Below are 17835 nucleotides of genomic sequence, written 5' to 3'. Positions count from 1 at the left end.
GCTCAGTAGTTGGACAAGAGCTGTAAGGTCACGGCGCCTGGCCTGTCACACAAAGGTCGGGCACCCCGCTGGACACCCGGTTTCTGACGCCTGCCTCCCAGCCTTCCAGATGTCGTACTCCGGGCAGGCTCGCCGTGCCGTCCTTTCCGTGTGTGCCCAGTGCAGCCGTGACTGTGCACCTCATAGGGCCGTGTGACAAGCACACGGGGGACATCCATGGGGAGCACCTTGCACGTGGTCAGGCGCAATCACTGTTGGCTCTTCGGTTACATGGGTTGCAGCCGTCCCGGGGGAAGTGCGGGGTGACAGCTGGTGTACAGGCTCTCCCCATTCCCACAGAATCATAACAGACACGGTTGAATTTGGCTCTCGGTCCGGCGGCAGGGGAGGGGCGGGGGTCCTCGGCCGGGGTGGCCATTGTCCTCCCACCGGCTTCAGGAAGCCACTGTTTGTTGTTCTCCTGTCTCCGGAGAGCAGAGCCTCCTCCACCCCTCTGTTCCCTTCCAGGTGACCAACCGCAGCGAGGCCCACCTCGAGCTGAACGCTTTCCGCAGGAAGCACGACTGTGCCCTGGTCATCTCGGGAGACTCCCTGGAGGTGGGTGCAGGGACCCCGCCAGCCGGCTCCTCCCGGAAGTGCGTGCCCCTCCCTGCTCGGTGGGGGCAGTGACCACCACCTGCCCCCCTGCCCCCCCGCCCCCAGGTTTGCCTCAAGTACTACGAGTACGAGTTCATGGAGCTGGCCTGCCAGTGCCCGGCCGTGGTCTGCTGCCGCTGCACCCCCACCCAGAAGGCCCAGATCGTGCGCCTGCTGCAGGAACGCACCGGGAAGCTCACCTGTGCCGTAGGTAGGCGGCTGCCCGGGCGGATTCATTTCTGTAAGTCAGGGGATGGCTTCCACTGCCGTCTGCCTCAGACCCCCCGGGCCACTTCACTCAGGTCGTGACACTTTCCCCCAACAGACTCTGGCTCTATAATTATTCTTATTTTTAGTATTTCCCTTTGAGTGAGAGTAGATAAGGACGCTCTAGGGCTCTTCTCCTTAACTTGCCCTTCCTTTGCTAGTGACGCAGGGAGCAGCGCACAGAGGGCTGCAGACCACAGGCTGCGGTGCTGGGGCTGGGTTCCCACCAGTGCTGGTTCCACTCCCCGGGGGCCCGGCCCAGCTTCCATCTGCCCGTTGGCACAGTGGGGTAACCAGCACTCGCATGGTGCTCATGAGGATGGAAAAGGGGTAGATTTAAAAAGTGCTGGCCGCAGGGCACGTAGAGGCTCAGGAGTGTGGTGTCCGTCTCTGCTGCTGGGGGGATGCTTCTCCCCGCACCTCACAGGCCCCAGTGTGGCGTTGTAAACACCTGCCACCACGCCGTGGCTGGGGCTCTCGTCGGTCACCTGCTGTCCCTCTGACGCTCAGCTGCTCTGTGAGACAGGAAGCTGATACTGTGGGGTGTGGGAGTGATTAAATGGAGCAGGGCAGAAAAGGCTCTTAGTAAGCAAGCACCCAGGGAAAGGCAAAACGTGCATGATTGTCCGAAGTAAGAATGAAATGTGGGGGTCCTGTTTCTCGCCTCTCCCCAATTTCCTGACTTTCCTCTCTGGTCCGTGTGACCCACAGGTGATGGAGGCAATGACGTCAGTATGATTCAGGAATCCGACTGCGGCGTGGGTGTCGAGGGGAAGGTGAGTGCGGGTGCAGGGCATGGGGGGCTGCTCGCTGCCGAGCGGGAGCGGTTGGTCGGGGCAAGGGCGTCAGGTGGTCGTGCTGGGCTGGGAGCTGCTCTGCTCCACGAGCTGGAGCTGCATTTCCCCTCAAAACAGCTTTCATGCTTCTGAGGATTTAGATTAGCATGAGGAAGCCTAAGGAACCAAAAAGCATGATCACCTGGTTTTGTTACACGGGAATCAGAGATCTACATCACTCTACATCGTCTACAGATGACAAGTGCTGATTTTTCACGTGCCAAGACTTAAATTAAGAAAAAGAGTGTTTTGCTACATTGTTAGGGCACTGTGAATGTACTTCACACTTTTCCATGGCGGCCGCAGTGTCCATAAAAGCATCAGTTATCACATCATGTGCTGATATCTTGGGGTTTAGGGAAGAATGTGGCACCGTTTTGCCCCTCACGAAAAGCTGCAGTTTCTTAAAGTTGGTGTATTATAACAGCTTTTCTCTTTCTGTCCTTGTCACCTGTGAGCTTGCCTTAGAATTTACTCTGTTCTAATTTGTGACCCCTAAATGGCAATAGGCAAGAAGGTTGGTTACCAGGTTTGCTAGAACTTTGTGTAAAACAAGGGTACCGAGGCTCCGAGGGAGAGCTGGAGATGCTCTCCTATGCGTTTTGTTCCATACCTTCATGAATTGGGCGAATCCATACACTTTTTTGTTTCTCTTTCCACCCTTTCTGGTTTTGTGGTTCTCATCCAGTTGACAATTATTTGAAGTTACAGAATTCAGTGAACTTTGAGATGTTACTGGAATGGACTGTTTTAATGCCATCTGCCCCATTAGTGGCATCCATCACACACCGTTTAAAATTAGAGAATTCTAATGGATGCACTTCTATAAATGTGCAAAGCTTATGTTCAAGAACGTTCCATTTGGTATTGTTGGTAGCCTCAGCATCCCTTCCCCCAGCCTTACATTTCACTTAAAGGAACTGAGTATTGTCAAGTGCCTATCTCTGATGATTCTTTGCTTCTGATACACATTATGGGGTGGGCCTGCCCCCCAAGGCCTAATACTAGATCCATTTGACCTCCCAATTACAACTATCTATGACTTAGAATGTTTTTTATTTAAATAAATTCCACCTTTTAAATCAAATTTAGGCTTGGACCACCAGCCGAGTACAGCTTGAAACCAAAGAAGCCCTTCGTAGAAGTTTTCCAAAGATCTCCTTACAGCATCTTGCTTTTTCAATTAAAAAAAAAATGCACTTGCTCTGACTTCTTGTGCTTCTGACGGTGCCCAATTTTATCGGATTTTAGGAAGGAAAACAGGCTTCCCTGGCTGCAGACTTCTCCATCACCCAGTTCAAGCACCTCGGCCGGCTACTCATGGTGCATGGCCGGAACAGCTACAAGCGGTCAGCCGCCCTCAGCCAGTTCGTGATCCACAGGAGCCTCTGTATTAGCACCATGCAGGTGGGTGGGCCGTGGTGCTCTGCCCTGGGGCACATGGCTGTCATGGAAAAAGCCTGAAACCAGACTGTGCTTTGGGGCCTTTACCCTACCCCGGGAGGTTGTTTGTTTATTTTCCCACCTGACCAGTTTGAATCCCTGCCTTGCTCACAGTTCAGCTGATAGACCTCAGATTGCCTAAGATCCTTCCTCCAGGCCGTCCCTCCTGTGGGGAGTGGATGTGTGCATTAGCACTGGTGCGTCTCGAGGGCTTGGCGTGAAGTAGGTGTGGGGTAAATGCCCAGAGCCATTGTGATTGGCTTTCCAGAGGGAGAAATGCAGAATTAAAGGCTGGGTGAATAGTCTGGTCCTGAGTTTTCCAAATGAAAATGAGGGCCACAGAGAATAACCACAAAAGAAGAAGGACTTGCTTTTCTTGAGCTCTTCCTATATACCCTGGGCGCCAGGCTAGCGCTCACAATACAGCATCTTGTGTGCTCCTCACAGTAGTCTGAACCATGTCCATTATACAGATGGGGAGTCTGAGGTTCAGCGAGGGTGAGAAATGTGTGCAGTGTCCCTCAGGGGTTTGGTCTGCATCAGTGCAGGGACCCCAGACCTGTGCTCCTCCTCATGGTGCCTCCTCGAGTGACCTCAACCTCGATACAGGGAGGCCTGTGCTGCCTCCACTTGCAAGGGCTCTCAGGTGGGACAGCATAGCCCGTGGCCCGGAGGTGTCTCACCGATGTCATAGTTCAGCCTCCAGCCACCCCGGCTGGGAGTTGAGCTTGGTTGTTGCGATTATTCATCTTCTCAGGAGTAAGAGCCTGCTCCCATCTTGCTTCTCACAAAAGGATTCTAGAGTATTTTCCCCACCTTCTCTCTCACCGACTCCTTTAACATCTGTCATCGGGCTTAGCAATTAAGCGTATACGAGGAAGAAGGCCAGAGGGTGGGAAGGAACACATCTTGGCTGTTGAAAATCTATTGACTGGTTCCCCTCTATGGACATTTGGTGAAAATATCGCAAGTAAGTAGTGAGAACATAGGGATGATGTGACTTGGAACCCATATCTCTTTCTGACCACATCACCAAACATCTCTGAGAGCTTGAGCAAGTCACTTTACCCCTCTGGGCCTCAGTCTTCCATCCATGCAATGGGGATGACGAGACCTGCCTTGCCTCTCAGACAAGGCTACTTTGAGAAGCAGGGTTCTCTAAGGCATCAAGTGCGAAGGCATCCTTACCGCTATTAATAAGAACAAAACAGGGTGATGTATACAGTAAGGTGACATTTTAATCTGTGGGAAAAGGCACTCCATGACGACATAAAAGGTATCCTGCCTTTCTGAATAAGTCAGCTGGTGCTGCTGTACGTGCATGGGACCTCCCGCTCTTCTGGCCTCATCCGTGCCCGATGTGGGTGATTTTATGTTTCCAACATCTAGTGCATTTGTGAGCCTAGGAGCCTTAAAGTGATTTTTTATCAATGTGATCTACACCTAAACAGCTGTTACAGTTCATCAGACCACATCTGTACTTGTATGTTAGCTCATGAATTGTGCTAGATGTTGCTGTGGTTAAATCACCGGGAGATCAGTCAGCTTGTCCCTGGGCATGCACACAAAGGCTGAGCTGGGTGAGCCGACTGCCTGTACGTTGTTACTCTGAACATCAATTTAGAAAAAAATTTCAGGGTGGGCAATTGTTGTTTGAGCCTTAGAAGCAGGCCCTTCAGCCCTGTCCACTGTGCTGAGAGTGGTCGGCTGAGGGCAAGTCCCTGTTAGAGCTGAACCTTGACCTTTGTCTCTAATAGACGTGGCCATAGCGTTTTATTTTCCCTAAAATGTTCTCTCCAAGGTGAAGGCTCTGGGGCCAGCTGAGCCCTTTTACAGGAAGGAGGCTCTTGATGTTGATGTATAAAACTACACACCAGATTCTGGACATCTTGACAAGTATCCTTTCTGGGCTGCAGCCTGGCCGTGGTGGAAAGTCATTGGAAAGGTGGCTTTCACCTTCCAGTTCTGAGGTATGACCAGGGCTCAGCTGCAGCCGCCCAGGACCTCGGCCCCACGTGGCACCTGGGTTTCCAGCTCTGTGCCCAGAGAACACCCACAGCAGGCAGCTGGGGTAGATGCCTCTGGCCACACACCCCTTTTGATCATGAGGCTGGCTCAGGCACTCGTATTCAGCTTTTGAAAAGCCTCAAGTTGCCTCTGGCCTCTTTTTGGTTTTATGTGACTAGGAATTAGCTTTGAGGCCACTTTTCTTCCATTAGCCTGTAGATGCCCAGAGAAGGAAGTAACAGCATCTCTGTCCGATTTATCTCCCCAGCCTGTCTTTCCCTGCCAGTAGCTACTGTTTTCCAAATCAGGAAGTAGACATTCCAGCAAGGGCTTGGAAGTGTCTTTTTTTTTTTTTAAGATTTTATTCATTTATTCTGAAAGAGAGAGCACAAGTAGGGGGAGCAGCAGGCAGAGGGAGGAGGAGACGCAGACTCCCTGTGGAGCAGGGAGCCTGATGCAGAGATCGATCCCAGGACCCAGGGGTCATGATGTGAGCCAAAGGCAGACATTTCACCCACTGAACCACCCAGGTGCCCCTGGAAGTGTCTTTATTGCTCTTGTCTCATCATAACAATTTCCAAAAACAGTAAAATGTGTCCTGTGAAATGGGATGCCTTCTCTGCAGTCCCACCTCTGGGGTAGCTGGTGTACATCCTCACGGTGGGGGTATCTTTCCCTGTCCATGTCCATATCTGCGCAACTTGTTTATCGGTTGCCTGCCTCTGTGGGCTGTCAGGAGCTGTCAGGAGCTGTCAGGAGTGTGGGTTCCGGACACAGAGCTGGGCTTGAGCCCCGCAGTGCCGTTCCCCTACTCAGATTCCCCATCTGTGGCATGCAGGTGATATTAGGACTTGATCTCATGGGTGGTTCTGGAGATTCATGGAGATCTCATAGAGGATTCCTGGGTCCAGCCTGTGTAACTTTAAGTTAAAGTTACTTAAAGTCAGTGTTTACAGAGGGGCTGAGAGTGGCCTCTGCAGTGAAACCCCCCAGGAAAGACTCCTGGCTCCTGTCACTTAGGAGCTGTGTAGTCTTGGGCAAGTCACTTCACCTCTCTGTGCCTTACTCTTGTCATCTGTAAATAGGGGTTGATGATAACAGTGCCTACCTCATAAGGTGATTGTAATTGTGAAAAGATCTGATTTACTTAAAGCACTCACAACTGTGCTGGTAAAATTTGTGCCGTGTTAAATGTTGGGTGTTATTTCATTCTATACGCATAGGAATTTTGTCAATATTTTTGGTAACATCCTCCTTTCTCATTGGCACAGGCTGTCTTTTCTTCCGTGTTTTACTTTGCCTCCGTTCCTCTCTATCAAGGATTCCTCATCATTGGGTAAGGAAATCTAGGCAGGGTATTAATTTTTTTTTTTTTAATGTGAAACCTCCCTAAAATGCCACAGATGAGAGAAGAGACGTGGTGTCTAGACCGTTTAGTCACCAAGTTGCCAGCAGTGCAGTTTAGAACCTTCTTGAATTCATCAGTTTTTGAGCTGGCAAGCCTGTAACCAGATTGAGGAAGTGGAGTCCGATATGTTTGTGGTTCAGAGCACTTGGCCGTGTGTACCTGGGAATGGAAAAATGCTTGCCCGTGAGAGTCTGAGCCGACTGGTGATGGGCAACCAAAGCCAGAGCAAAGGTTCACAGACTCAGTGATTTCACTGTGGTCTTAGAAAAAGTGAAAGAGGAGCTCTGGAAAGTACCATCCCTGCCATGGACCCTAGTAGAAGGTTCTGCTGCCTGGTCTCAGTTTCTAAGGCAGGCCAGAGCCTTGATGTCTCGGGGGACGCACCCAACAGAGTTTTATGGCTGCGTGCCACTGACTTGTTAGAGTAGCATTTAAAGTGTCACCTGGACGTTTGCTGCCATCAGACCCATCCCCATTCCTGACTTGGAATTCATGACGTTCCTTTTGATCCTTCAGAGAAAGTGCTCAGTCTGTGAATGACCCAGGTAGGTGGAGTTTGATTACCATGTGCCCTAGAGAGAGACGCATGTAGGGCGCACTCCTGGTCGTGAACAGGTGGGAAGCACAGAAAGGCTGGCTGGCCCCAGGGGAGAGTCATAGGAAGGACACCTTCCTCCTTTTTATATTGACCAGTTCAGTCTGAGAGTAGGCAGTGGAATTCTGCTGGCTTCTCATGTGGAAAGCAGACAGTCTTTTGTCAGGTCCCAGAAGGATGAAAGGACATGCCAGAGTGTAAGCATGGGGGCTCCCGGAGCTTTGCTCCACGTGGCCTCCTGTGACTGGATCCCTCGTCCCTCTACTTGCGGTCTCCCCTCATCACTCAGCTCCAGCTGCGCTGGCTGCCTTGCTGTTCTTCGAACAAGACACACACTCGCCTCTGGGCCTTTGCACGTGCTGCTCTCTCTGCCTGGGATGCTCTTCCCTCCATTTGCGCATGACTACCTCTCACCTTTTACAGGTGTTTACTCAAATGTCACATCCTTTGGGCACCCTCTCTAAAATCACACCACCCCCATGACTCTCTCCCTCTTCCCCATTAGAGTTTTCTTCTTAGCACTCACCTGCAACACACAGTGTAGTTTATCGACTTTGTTGACTCACTGACTAGCATGAAGGCTCTCCGAGGGCAGTTGTTTCTGATTCTCCAGTGCGTAAAAGTAGCCCGGGCACAGAATGGGCAGTGGATGGTTGTTGAATGAATGGGTGGGAATTGGGCTCCAGAGGCTGGAGAAACAAATTGCTCACTTTCCTTTGGCTGGGTCTCACCTGTGGTGATTTCTGCCCCCACCCCCAGGTACTCCACCATTTACACCATGTTTCCTGTGTTTTCCCTGGTCCTGGACAAAGATGTCAAGTCGGAAGTTGCCATGCTGTATCCTGAGCTCTACAAAGATCTCCTCAAGGTTCGCTGGACTCTTCCTTCCCTCCTTCTTTCCTTCCTCCCTTTTCTCCTCTCTCTCTCCCTACTTTTTTTTTTTTAAGATTTTGTTTATTTATTCGTGACAGACACAGAGAAAGAGAGAGGCAGAGACACAGGCAGAGGGAGAAGCAGGCTCCATGCAGGGAGCCTGACATGGGACTCGATCCTGGGACTCTGGGATCATGCCCCGGGCTAAAGGCAGCGCCAAACTGCTGGGCCATATGGGCTGCCCCCTCTCTCCCTACTTTTAACTTAATTCACACAAACCCTCCATATTTGAACACATTGATTTGAACTGGTGACTGCTTAGAGGAAGGCGTGGGATTTTTTTTTTTTCTTAAAAAAGTAGCATACGCACTTGTAAAGAATGTTAAACAGTACAGTAATATGTAAACTGAAAACGAGGCAACTAACAACTTAAAAAAAAAAAAGCCGCTGACTGTTCCATCCTGCAGCTTGTGTCTGCTCTTGGAAACGTTCTTGTGTTTGCTTCTGAAAAGTGTGTGTGGGTGTGTGGGTGTGTAGGGAGTGTGTGCTGTTTGTGCTGTTTGTGTTGTATGTGTGTGGTGTGTGTGTGTGTGCATATGATTTATTTGTCCTCAAGGAATTTTACTGAAGAGCAGATTTATTTCCACTGAATACCAGTTCTCCTTAAAAAAATGTGATTTCTCTAACTTGTTCAGATATGTGCAAGACACTTCTTTTGATGAAAACAGGCAGGTTGCCTCTTTAGTGGAGGAGATGCATGGGGCAGCTGACACACTGGGCAAACCAAGCGCCATAACCTGCTGTGTCTCTCTTTCTCACTTAGGGAAGACCATTGTCCTACAAGACCTTCCTAATATGGGTTCTGATTAGCATCTATCAAGGTAAGGAAAGGGAGACCACCTGTTACCTCGTGCTAAGCCTTTCTTTTGTCTGTACAGCATGAAGAAGCTCCAGCTGGAACCCTGAACTTTGGTTAGGGGGCAGGACCATGCACCCCAGGGAGGTGCTCGGCATGTCCTGAGGAACTGGAACGTTCAGCACCGTGATAGATCTGTGAGGTGGTACTGTCTGCTTCGTGAGAAAAAGTCAGAAAAAAAGATAACGGATACCGTTCAAAACCTGCCAACACACGCAAACCATTGTAACAAAAAACAAACAAAAAAAACCAAAAAAACCATTGTAACAACAAAAAAAAAACATTTGTTGCTTTCTGGAATGGTCTGATACTTTTTTGGAGGCCAAGTTACAGTTTTTGAAAAATGCATTTACTTCAGGGGCCTCTAGGGAGGGTCCCTCAGATTGCAGCGACTTTGTAAGATGACTTTTAAGTATAGGAGAAGGAAATTTCAAAACCCCTGTTGGCGCTTATTTCTAGTTTTATGCATATTTTATAATGTGCACATAACTGTGCAGTAGTCCTAATATGTCCTGTCTATGTCTGTCTGCTCAGGGACCAACATGGTTCACAAATATATGTTGTGTATTGGGGAGGTCTCACTGGGGGGACCTGTAACCAGAAGGTATAGAAACCATCGAGGCAGGAGGTTAAATTGTCCTTAAAAAATTGAGGAGGGGGTATTTTTTTTTTTAAGATTTTATTTATTTATTCATGAGAGACACAGAGAGAGGCAGAGACACAGGCAGAGGGAGAAGCAGGCTCCATGCAGGGAGCCTGACGTGGGACTCAATCCCGGGTCGAGGAGGGTGTATTTTTAAGAAGCGGACCAAAGCGTCATATATGCATGTCGATTTTTGCAGCGATCTTTTCTGTATAGAGGCTCGTAAAGAACGAACAGTGAAGCTCCATTTCACCCCCCATCTCGAACCCCATTGCAGTGGGCAGTGACTCGAGGAGTTTTGGGGTTTAGCGTCTATAGTATTCTTGTGCTGTGTGTAGTTTTGATCTGGGTGAGCACTGCCTGTCTGCTTTCTGCTGTGCTTGAAAAATATGTATGTGTACCCTCCTCCGCTTTCCTTTCTTGCCTGGGTATGTGACGCTCTGAGTGTCTCTCTGTTACCGCTGTCATTTGTGTGTGTGTGTGTATGTGGGTGTTAGAAAAACGGGTGACCCAAGATGCACAATCCTAACTCTTCTTGAGGTCATGGTTCTCTACCGTCGAGTGCATCCGCGGTGGTGAATCACATTGTAGTTTACAGCGTTACACTGTTGTAAGAGAAGATCTCTGAAGGTTTTCATCTTTCAAAGCTGAAACTCTGTCCTCGTTCCTTTCTGCCTCTAGGATGTGACTACTTTAGATTCCTCATACAAGTAGAAGGTCCACAGTATTTACCTTTCTGTGACTGCTGACCTCTGCTGTTTTAAATCATGGATTTAAGTTTAAATTTCTCTTTCTTGTTCCATCCACTCCAGAGTTACTCTCTGCAGCCTCTTTTTTTCCCATCTCTCCATCCCCCTCCTCGTCCCTCTCTCTCTCTTCCTCTCTCTCTCCCCCCCTCTTTCTCTTCTCTTCTCTGCAATTATAGACTCCTTATTCTATAAGGTCCAAAACGAAAATAGGAAACTAGAATGGGATACCTGTTTAAAACCTCCATAAAGCTAACCACTCATCAACCTCATTTATAGCAAGTGCCATCTTTCATGCCTAAATTGAAAATACACAAAAAGGAGCCCCTCCTGGGAGTGAGCCCCAGGAGCCCCAGGTGGGGAGTGTGGAGGGCAGCAGCTCCGGGCAGGCAGAGCCGTGTGGGATCGTGTGGGACCGTGTGGGGCCCTTGTGGGGCCATGTGGGATGTCAGCTTCCTCTGCCTTCCCAGGGAGCACCATCATGTATGGGGCCTTGCTGCTGTTTGAGTCCGAGTTCGTGCACATCGTGGCGATCTCCTTCACGTCGCTGATCCTCACGGAGCTGCTGATGGTGGCCCTGACCATCCAGACATGGCACTGGCTCATGACGGTGGCCGAGTTGCTCAGTCTGGCCTGCTACATCGCCTCCCTGGTGTTCCTACATGAATTCATCGGTAAGACCCCTCCCCCCTCCCCCCCTGCAGCTAACGCCGTGTTAACTGGCTTAGAGGGAGTCCATTCCATTCAACAAAGACCCGGTGGGTTTCTCCAGGGAGCTGGTCACTGCGCCGGGCTCTGGGGGCCTCTGGAGAGGTCATGTCCAGGTTTTGTTCATGAATGAACGATAGGCCTGCAGGATTTGTCCTTCTCATTAGGTTGAAAAACTCCACCTTACCCTGAAAGCATCTCTCATCACTCCTCTTTATTGATCATCAAATGTTCCTTGAAGTTTTGGTAAAGGTAAAAGGAACATCCTGTGAGATCTGAAGTCTTGGAGCAGGTTCACACTTGTCCCGAGAGTCAGAATGGGTTTCGTGAGCACCTGCTGTGTGCTCAGTGGCTGGGGGTGGTAGGCCCTGCCCCCGGGAAGCTGCCACAGGCCGGGTGGGCTCTTAGTGGGACCGGGCCAGCCGCCCGCTCCCCATCTCATGCTCTGCTACTGCAGAGGACCACGTGCTGTGCTCTTGAGGAACCCTCTGGACTGCGGGCTTGCTGTCCTGCAGCAGAAGGCTGCTTCTGAAGCCCCCACCCAGGGCCACCCCCGTTTCCTGCTTAGCACCGTCTTTAGACCCGACCCCGTAGGGGCTTTGGTGACCATCCCGGAGGGAAAGGGAAACTGTTTTGGGGGTTGGAGTGCTTTCTGCTCTCAGGCGGCTGAGGGGGGGTGGGGTGTACAAAGAAAAGCCCCAGCCGTCAGCATCTGGATCACACACACCTGTAGGAATCGTTTGCGTCCATGGTTTTCTTCCCCTGGTGTTGGAAGCAGCATTTCAGCGGCTGTAGATTCAGCTGCGGAAGCAGGTCAGAGAGACAGGAGGGAGTGGGGCGAGTCCAGGCCCTGACACAGAGCCGAGGACAGGGACTTGAGCCAGGAGGCCGTGTGTCAGTGACGGGAGACAGCTCTCCCCCGGGATAGCCGTGCCGGCTGCTCCTGAGCCATATACACAGGCCTTCCAGAACATTCCACGTGCTCACAGCCATCTTCCCGTTTGCTTGCAGATGTGTACTTCATCGCCACTTTGTCGTTCTTGTGGAAGGTCTCCGTCATCACTCTGGTCAGCTGTCTGCCCCTGTACGTTCTCAAGTATCTGCGGAGACGGTTCTCCCCGCCCAGCTACTCGAAGCTCACGTCGTAGGCGCGCGCTGGCCCAGGGCACGGCCTCTGCACTCTCCTGGTGGACAGAGATCAAGTTGCGTTTTTATTAACCGCCACCTGCAGATCCTGCAGTAATCGCTAACACGTGCGCGGGGTCCCGACGCCGAGTGGACGGGGAGGTTCCTGGAAGGGGCCCCCGTGGGCCTGCTCGGGCCCCGACGGTTCGGCCTTGAGTGAATGTACATATGTTAAAGCCGGTGGCTCAGCAAACGGAGTTACAAGTGGGTCACTGTGCAAGCTTCCTATGACTTGAATTTTGTTGTCATGTGATAAAAAGTTTCTGTCCAGTTGACGATTGTTAGAGGGGTTTTGGTTTTTGTTTTAAACAATCCCGATGTATGTGTCCTCTTCACGTCTTTCTCGCTCTTAAAAACCCGTTTCGGAGAAATGTTAAAAAGCGCTTGGTATGGACTTGTGGGAAAAGACAGTGACTTTGGTAAACAGTTTATCTGGATAGTAATCTCAAGGTGGACATGCTAAGCGTCCTGTCCGAGGCAGCTCTGCTTACTGAAGCCACACCGGCTTCCTAGGGTGACACGGGGCAAAGGAGAGGAGAGAGAGAGAGAGAGAGAGAAAGAGCGAGCCATAAATCCAGTCTGTTCTCCCTCAGATTCAGCGTCTCCAGCACTTGACTTAGCTTCACCTGCCACCTCGTAAAAAGAATTTCAAAGGTGTTATCCCGCTTTGTTCGGACCTGGTAACAATTATAAAGCCTGTGGCTCTCTGAGGACACCCTCAGCCATTTTCAGCAGTTGTTTTAGCAGGAAACGTGCCACTGAACAGCTCCTAAACGTGTCGACAGAGTGATAAGAGACTCAACTAATTCTTTAGACAACGTCGCACATGTGGCTCGGCCCCTCGGAGTGTCCTGAGTGCGAGGTCAGGGATGGGGGTTCCTGCTTCCACAGAAATCTGTTTCCTATCAGGAGGCTGGATGACAAAGGCAGAGGCATCTCACCGTGTCGCTGTTCCTCGTTTGTCGGCGGCAGCTTCAGGCAAGGAGCCCCCCGCCCCCCATCGGGGAGGAGGCCCTGGGGCCGCCGCTCTGGGGGTCTGGGCTCCGGGGCGCTGCCTACGGATTTCAAGGGGGGACCTTGCTGAAAGGCAGCCAGGGGTGGAGAGTCCTCCCCCTGCCAGGACAGAGGACACGCATGTGTGTTTCTTATAAAGCTGTGGCTGCTCGTTTCAGAGGAAGAAGGGAGTTTCAAGCCCCGGACGTGGCAGGGCAAGGATTCTTGGGTTTTCAAGTCACTCGGCGCCGCAGCCACACATGCAGGCCATCGGCGCGGTTGGTGTGTGTGCCAGAGCTGACCGTGTTTGGGATCTTGGGTGTGTGATTAATTCCCTCAGCCCTTCAGCATGACGCTTCTCGTGTGCGCTCCAGGGATGGGAGCTCCAGCCTGGCGGCAGGACCAACCTGCCCTGGGGGAGGGGGGGGCGGGAGGAGCAGGAGGTAGTTCCTTGCCTGGGGAGCACTCTCGACGTGCTCGTGGGTTTATGTTGCCCTTTTAAGACTTTATATAAAGAGGACAGTAGGTTTCAGGCACTGGTAAGCGGGCTGTGACATCGCTTCTGTTTTAAGATTGTGCATTTCCGCAGTGTGTTTGCCTTCCTGGGCCAGCCGTTTCTGCCCAACGGAAAAGACCTACAGAGGATATAGGTTGCAGCGAATGAGTGGTTATTTAGGAATAGGACCCTGGTCCAGAACTCTCAGGAACGTGGAACAGGTGTGACTTCTTTCCCGAGTGATGTTCTGGAGTTTTCAAAGGTAGGGAAGGGTTGCGTCGGGCTCCGAGTTTCACGCTTGCATTGGAAGTTGGAAGTCCGATTGCATTCTGAGTTTGCAAAACCCTGAGCCTGGCCTTCTACACGGGCAGGTGACAGCCCCTGCAGGTCCGCCTTGTGGGACCACGGTTGGGAAATGTGAGACACTCCCAGGAGCTTCAGGGAGGTGGTCTCTCTCTGCCCCAAGTCCCACCTTTGATCCAGGTGTGGGAGTTGACTTTTGAGGTCAACACGTGAGATACCCCGGAAGGAAGGAAGCTTCTCAGAGAGGCCGAAGCCGCCCCCGCCCCCGGAGGCTGAAGGAGGCTTGTCTGTGCCATGGAAACCCTCGTTCCGTTGTGCCAGCCGCGCTCTGGTGGAGGCAGTCAGGGGCCAGAGGCACCCAGACCCAAGTGGCGCCCAGACCGCCACGCGGTGGAGCGGCCCGTCCAGGGCCGGAGCCTCCAGTCGTCTGAGAGCACAGGAAGCTTACCCGGGCCCCGCAGACTGACCCCAGCGGAGAAAGGGCACACGCGCGTGCCATCCTAGGTGTGGGGGAGACACACGCACCCGAGCTAATTTCTAGGAACCTCCTGAGTTCGTAAACCTTAGGCATCAGGATTCTTTTGGCCTTTTTCTTGGTTTACCAATCTGGAAAGAATTTAGGAAACACCACTGACCCCCCTCCCCTCCCCTTGGACCTCGGGGCGGGGTGGGGGGACCAAAGTGTCTGACAGCTGATGTAATTTGAGGCCGGACCCCCCACCCCACCCCCCGGCTCGCAATCCGTGTTCAGACGTTTCTCCTTAAAGCAAAAATGACAAGTCCCCCTGCCCTCCTGACACCACTATGTATTTCTGTCGCAATAAGCACTTTCATTACTTTGTGATGACTCCTAGTCTGTTTCTCGGTGATGGTTGTGTGCGCGTGAGGACAGCGGGATCTCTTTGTGCGTTCTCCTTTTTCCCTCCTTCCTTCCTCTTACGCAAATGACCAGACAAGCTTCTTCCGCCTTCAGTGATTTCCGATGCCTGACAGTGTTGATCCCAGTTTGGAGGGCGCGCAGGCTCACGTGCGTGTTGCCCGTGGTGCCAGGCGAGACTGGCCGTGCCGACCGAGCTGCCTGGGGCGGCCGGCTTGGCCCCGGAGCGAGGAGGGGGCACCCCCGGGAGCATCTTGACATCGGAGCAAAGCAGCTGTTGGCAGCCACCGGGGGCTGGGATGCTCCCACCGATGGGGTTGTTATGTCCAGGTCCCAGGCCAGCTTCCCGTACCAAGTGCAGCCCTCTCGTGCAGCAGCGATCTTAAATACCGACGTCTGCTCCCCCTGCCCTCGGTGTGCTCTCCGCCGAAGGCCGCCGTTACTCTGACAACTTCTGAATGTATTTTGAGTTTTGTGCTCACTGGAAATCGACACGATAATGCCTATTCCTTCTCCGGACTTTTGTTTTTATACTTTGTTTTGTTTTTACTGGGGGTGGGGATGGGAACGCCCTCATGCCTTTACGGGGCAGCATTTTAAACCTCTGCCAAATTTGCCGATGGGACCTACACGTGCTTCCCCTCTATCCTGTTGAAGGCGAACACCTGTCATCTGTTTTTGATCTTTAATCTTCTGTGTGTTTAAGTGTGTGTGTGTGTGTGTGTGTGTGTGTGTGATGTCACCTCCAGTGTTTTGATGCGATACTTGGTTTGCATTAAAATCCCATTAACTCCCAGCTTCGGTTTCGTGGAAAAGCGTACAAGGAGCTTTGTAAATACAACAGATTTTATTTCTCCTCCCTTCCTTGAATGTAAAGCCTCTGATCGTGTATCCTTCTTGGGAAATAATTTCCATTAATGTATGTTCATTATGTCTTTGAATGGACCTGAGATGCACACCGGAGGCCTGAGCTCCTCGCCGTCTGCTCAGGCCACAGCTTCACCTGCCGCTCCGCCCCGGTCACCGCGTGGTCGGAGGTGCCCTCCGTTAACGTCCTGGGCAACGTCAGTGAATCCTGCGTTTGTGGGGGGGTGGGGGGAAGGCAGGTGGGGGGTGCGCACACAAAAAGATTTGTGACTAATTTATTATTTTGTTGCGATGGGGCTGACTGTTAACTCTCCTAGGAGTCCGGGCCTGCCTCATGAGTAGGTCACTACGTGTGATCCTCACCAGGACAGCGTTTGTCATTAGAGGGAAGCTCTGGTCCAGGATGCTTTAATTTAGCAGGGACTCCCAGATGATTTAAATTCTCGATCCTGTGATGATACACATGTGATCCTGCGTGTTTCTGAGCGGTTCTCCTTTCATTGTCTGCCAGCCTGGCCCGTTGCTGTTGCCCAATAAAGCTTGTGTACTTTATGCCTTTGGGGATCATTTTAATTTGTGTGGAAACATGAATTCTGGTGTCAAAATGAAGGCTTTTTTTTTTTTTATTCTAATGCTCCTAGTTTTGTGTGTATCTCATAGTACACAAAGTGTGAATGACTTTTTCTCCAGTTATTTCGATTTTTGGCAAAAAAAAAAAACAAACATGCCTTGTTTATTATTCTTACTGTTGTCTATTCCAGACCTGTCAGCATTTCAAAAGGTGATCCGATACAAATAGGAAAAAGGGGAACGTTTTAGAAGATCCATTTTTTGTTCGTTTGTTTATACACCTAGTCCTTGATCAGTTTAGATACCTTTTGAAAAAAAAGTGATAGAAGATTTGGGAATGCGGTCACCTGTGTTTTAGGCAGAGGAGGTTTGTAGGCTGTTGTGCAGGAAGCAGAGGACGTGTTTTGTAAATCTTCCTCGGTGCTCCTCACCTGGGGGTGCCCACGATCCTTTTCCTGAACCCCGACCTGTCAAAGCAGCCAGCCAGAGGCTGTGAAATTCCATGGGCGCGCAGACACCGCTCCCCGCTCGCCACTAGGGGGAACTTGAGATCCAAAGACCTTTATGTTTCCTGTTTTCAACCCCGGGAGGGTCCACCAGCCCGGCTGCTCTGTTCGAGACGCTGCTTTCATAGCTCAAAACTGATTTCATGGCCAACGTCTCTGTTAAAAACAGACATTTCTTTTTATGTTGTTGACCAGACTATTTTGCTGGACTTCGCTTAAACACACACACACACACACACACACACACACACACACACTAGGGTTGGAAGGGGTGGTGGTGGTGGTGGTGGGAGATGAATATTTATTTGATCTTGGATATTTGTATTCTTGAATATTTGGCAGCCGGGAAGACTTGCCCTACTCCTTATTCAGGCTAATAAGGTTTTGAGACGAAATGTTCCAACACCCCAAGTACTTTAACTGTTTTTGTTATGAAACGTTTCAGGGTGACATGAAGCCCTGCGGTATTTGCGAGGAGATCTATAAATGATGGATTTGCTCACCTCAAAATAGAACTGCAGTCGCTCCAAACTTTCCAGAAGTCGAGCACAGTAACAGAATTCATTCAGGACTTGCTAATTTCCTACTTGAAATGGGTTACATAACAAGAACGGTCCCGCCTTCGGGCCTCGCAAAACTACCCATGTAGTGATGGTGAAATGTATCATTAAAAGCTAGAAATAGCTTTGCTAAACTCTGGGAAAAAAAAGAGGAGGTTTTTTTTTTTTTTTCCCCCTGATAGCTCCCCCTCTCCTTCACCCAAACATTGCATAATGTTAAAAAAAGTCAACTCTTTCCGTGGGATTTAATTTCATTCTCCATGTGGCTGCGGTTGGAGGGGTAACTTCAGCATTTTGGGGGCTGGCAGATTTTTGGAGGATCACGCATCCCCGGATCGGTTTCCATTCGAGGCCATAGCAGACAAATACGCCTGATTCTGGGGTGCCCCTTTCCCTCCTG

The 17835-nt window shown here is 50.9% G+C and overlaps 1 protein-coding gene across 2 annotated transcripts in view; it reads left to right on the top strand.

Annotated features, from left to right (window-relative positions):
- ATP9A (ATPase phospholipid transporting 9A) overlaps positions 1-16351 on the top strand; it is a 132282-nt gene extending 115931 nt beyond the window's left edge. For both annotated transcript variants that reach the window (XM_077873593.1, XM_077873595.1), the window contains exons 20-28: positions 508-597; positions 703-847; positions 1615-1679; positions 2991-3146; positions 6461-6525; positions 7952-8060; positions 8889-8946; positions 10841-11044; positions 12090-16351. In XM_077873593.1, the coding sequence (XP_077729719.1) occupies positions 508-597; positions 703-847; positions 1615-1679; positions 2991-3146; positions 6461-6525; positions 7952-8060; positions 8889-8946; positions 10841-11044; positions 12090-12226 (1029 nt within the window). In that variant the 3' untranslated portion in view covers positions 12227-16351. The remainder of the gene's footprint in view (positions 1-507; positions 598-702; positions 848-1614; positions 1680-2990; positions 3147-6460; positions 6526-7951; positions 8061-8888; positions 8947-10840; positions 11045-12089) is intronic.
- Positions 16352-17835: the final 1484 nt, after the last annotated feature.

Source organism: Canis aureus, chromosome 26, assembly GCF_053574225.1.
Source record: "Canis aureus isolate CA01 chromosome 26, VMU_Caureus_v.1.0, whole genome shotgun sequence".
Classification (NCBI taxonomy): Eukaryota; Metazoa; Chordata; class Mammalia; order Carnivora; family Canidae; genus Canis; species Canis aureus.
Note: the sequence above shows the minus strand (reverse complement) of the source record. Positions and strands in the feature narration are given on the sequence as shown.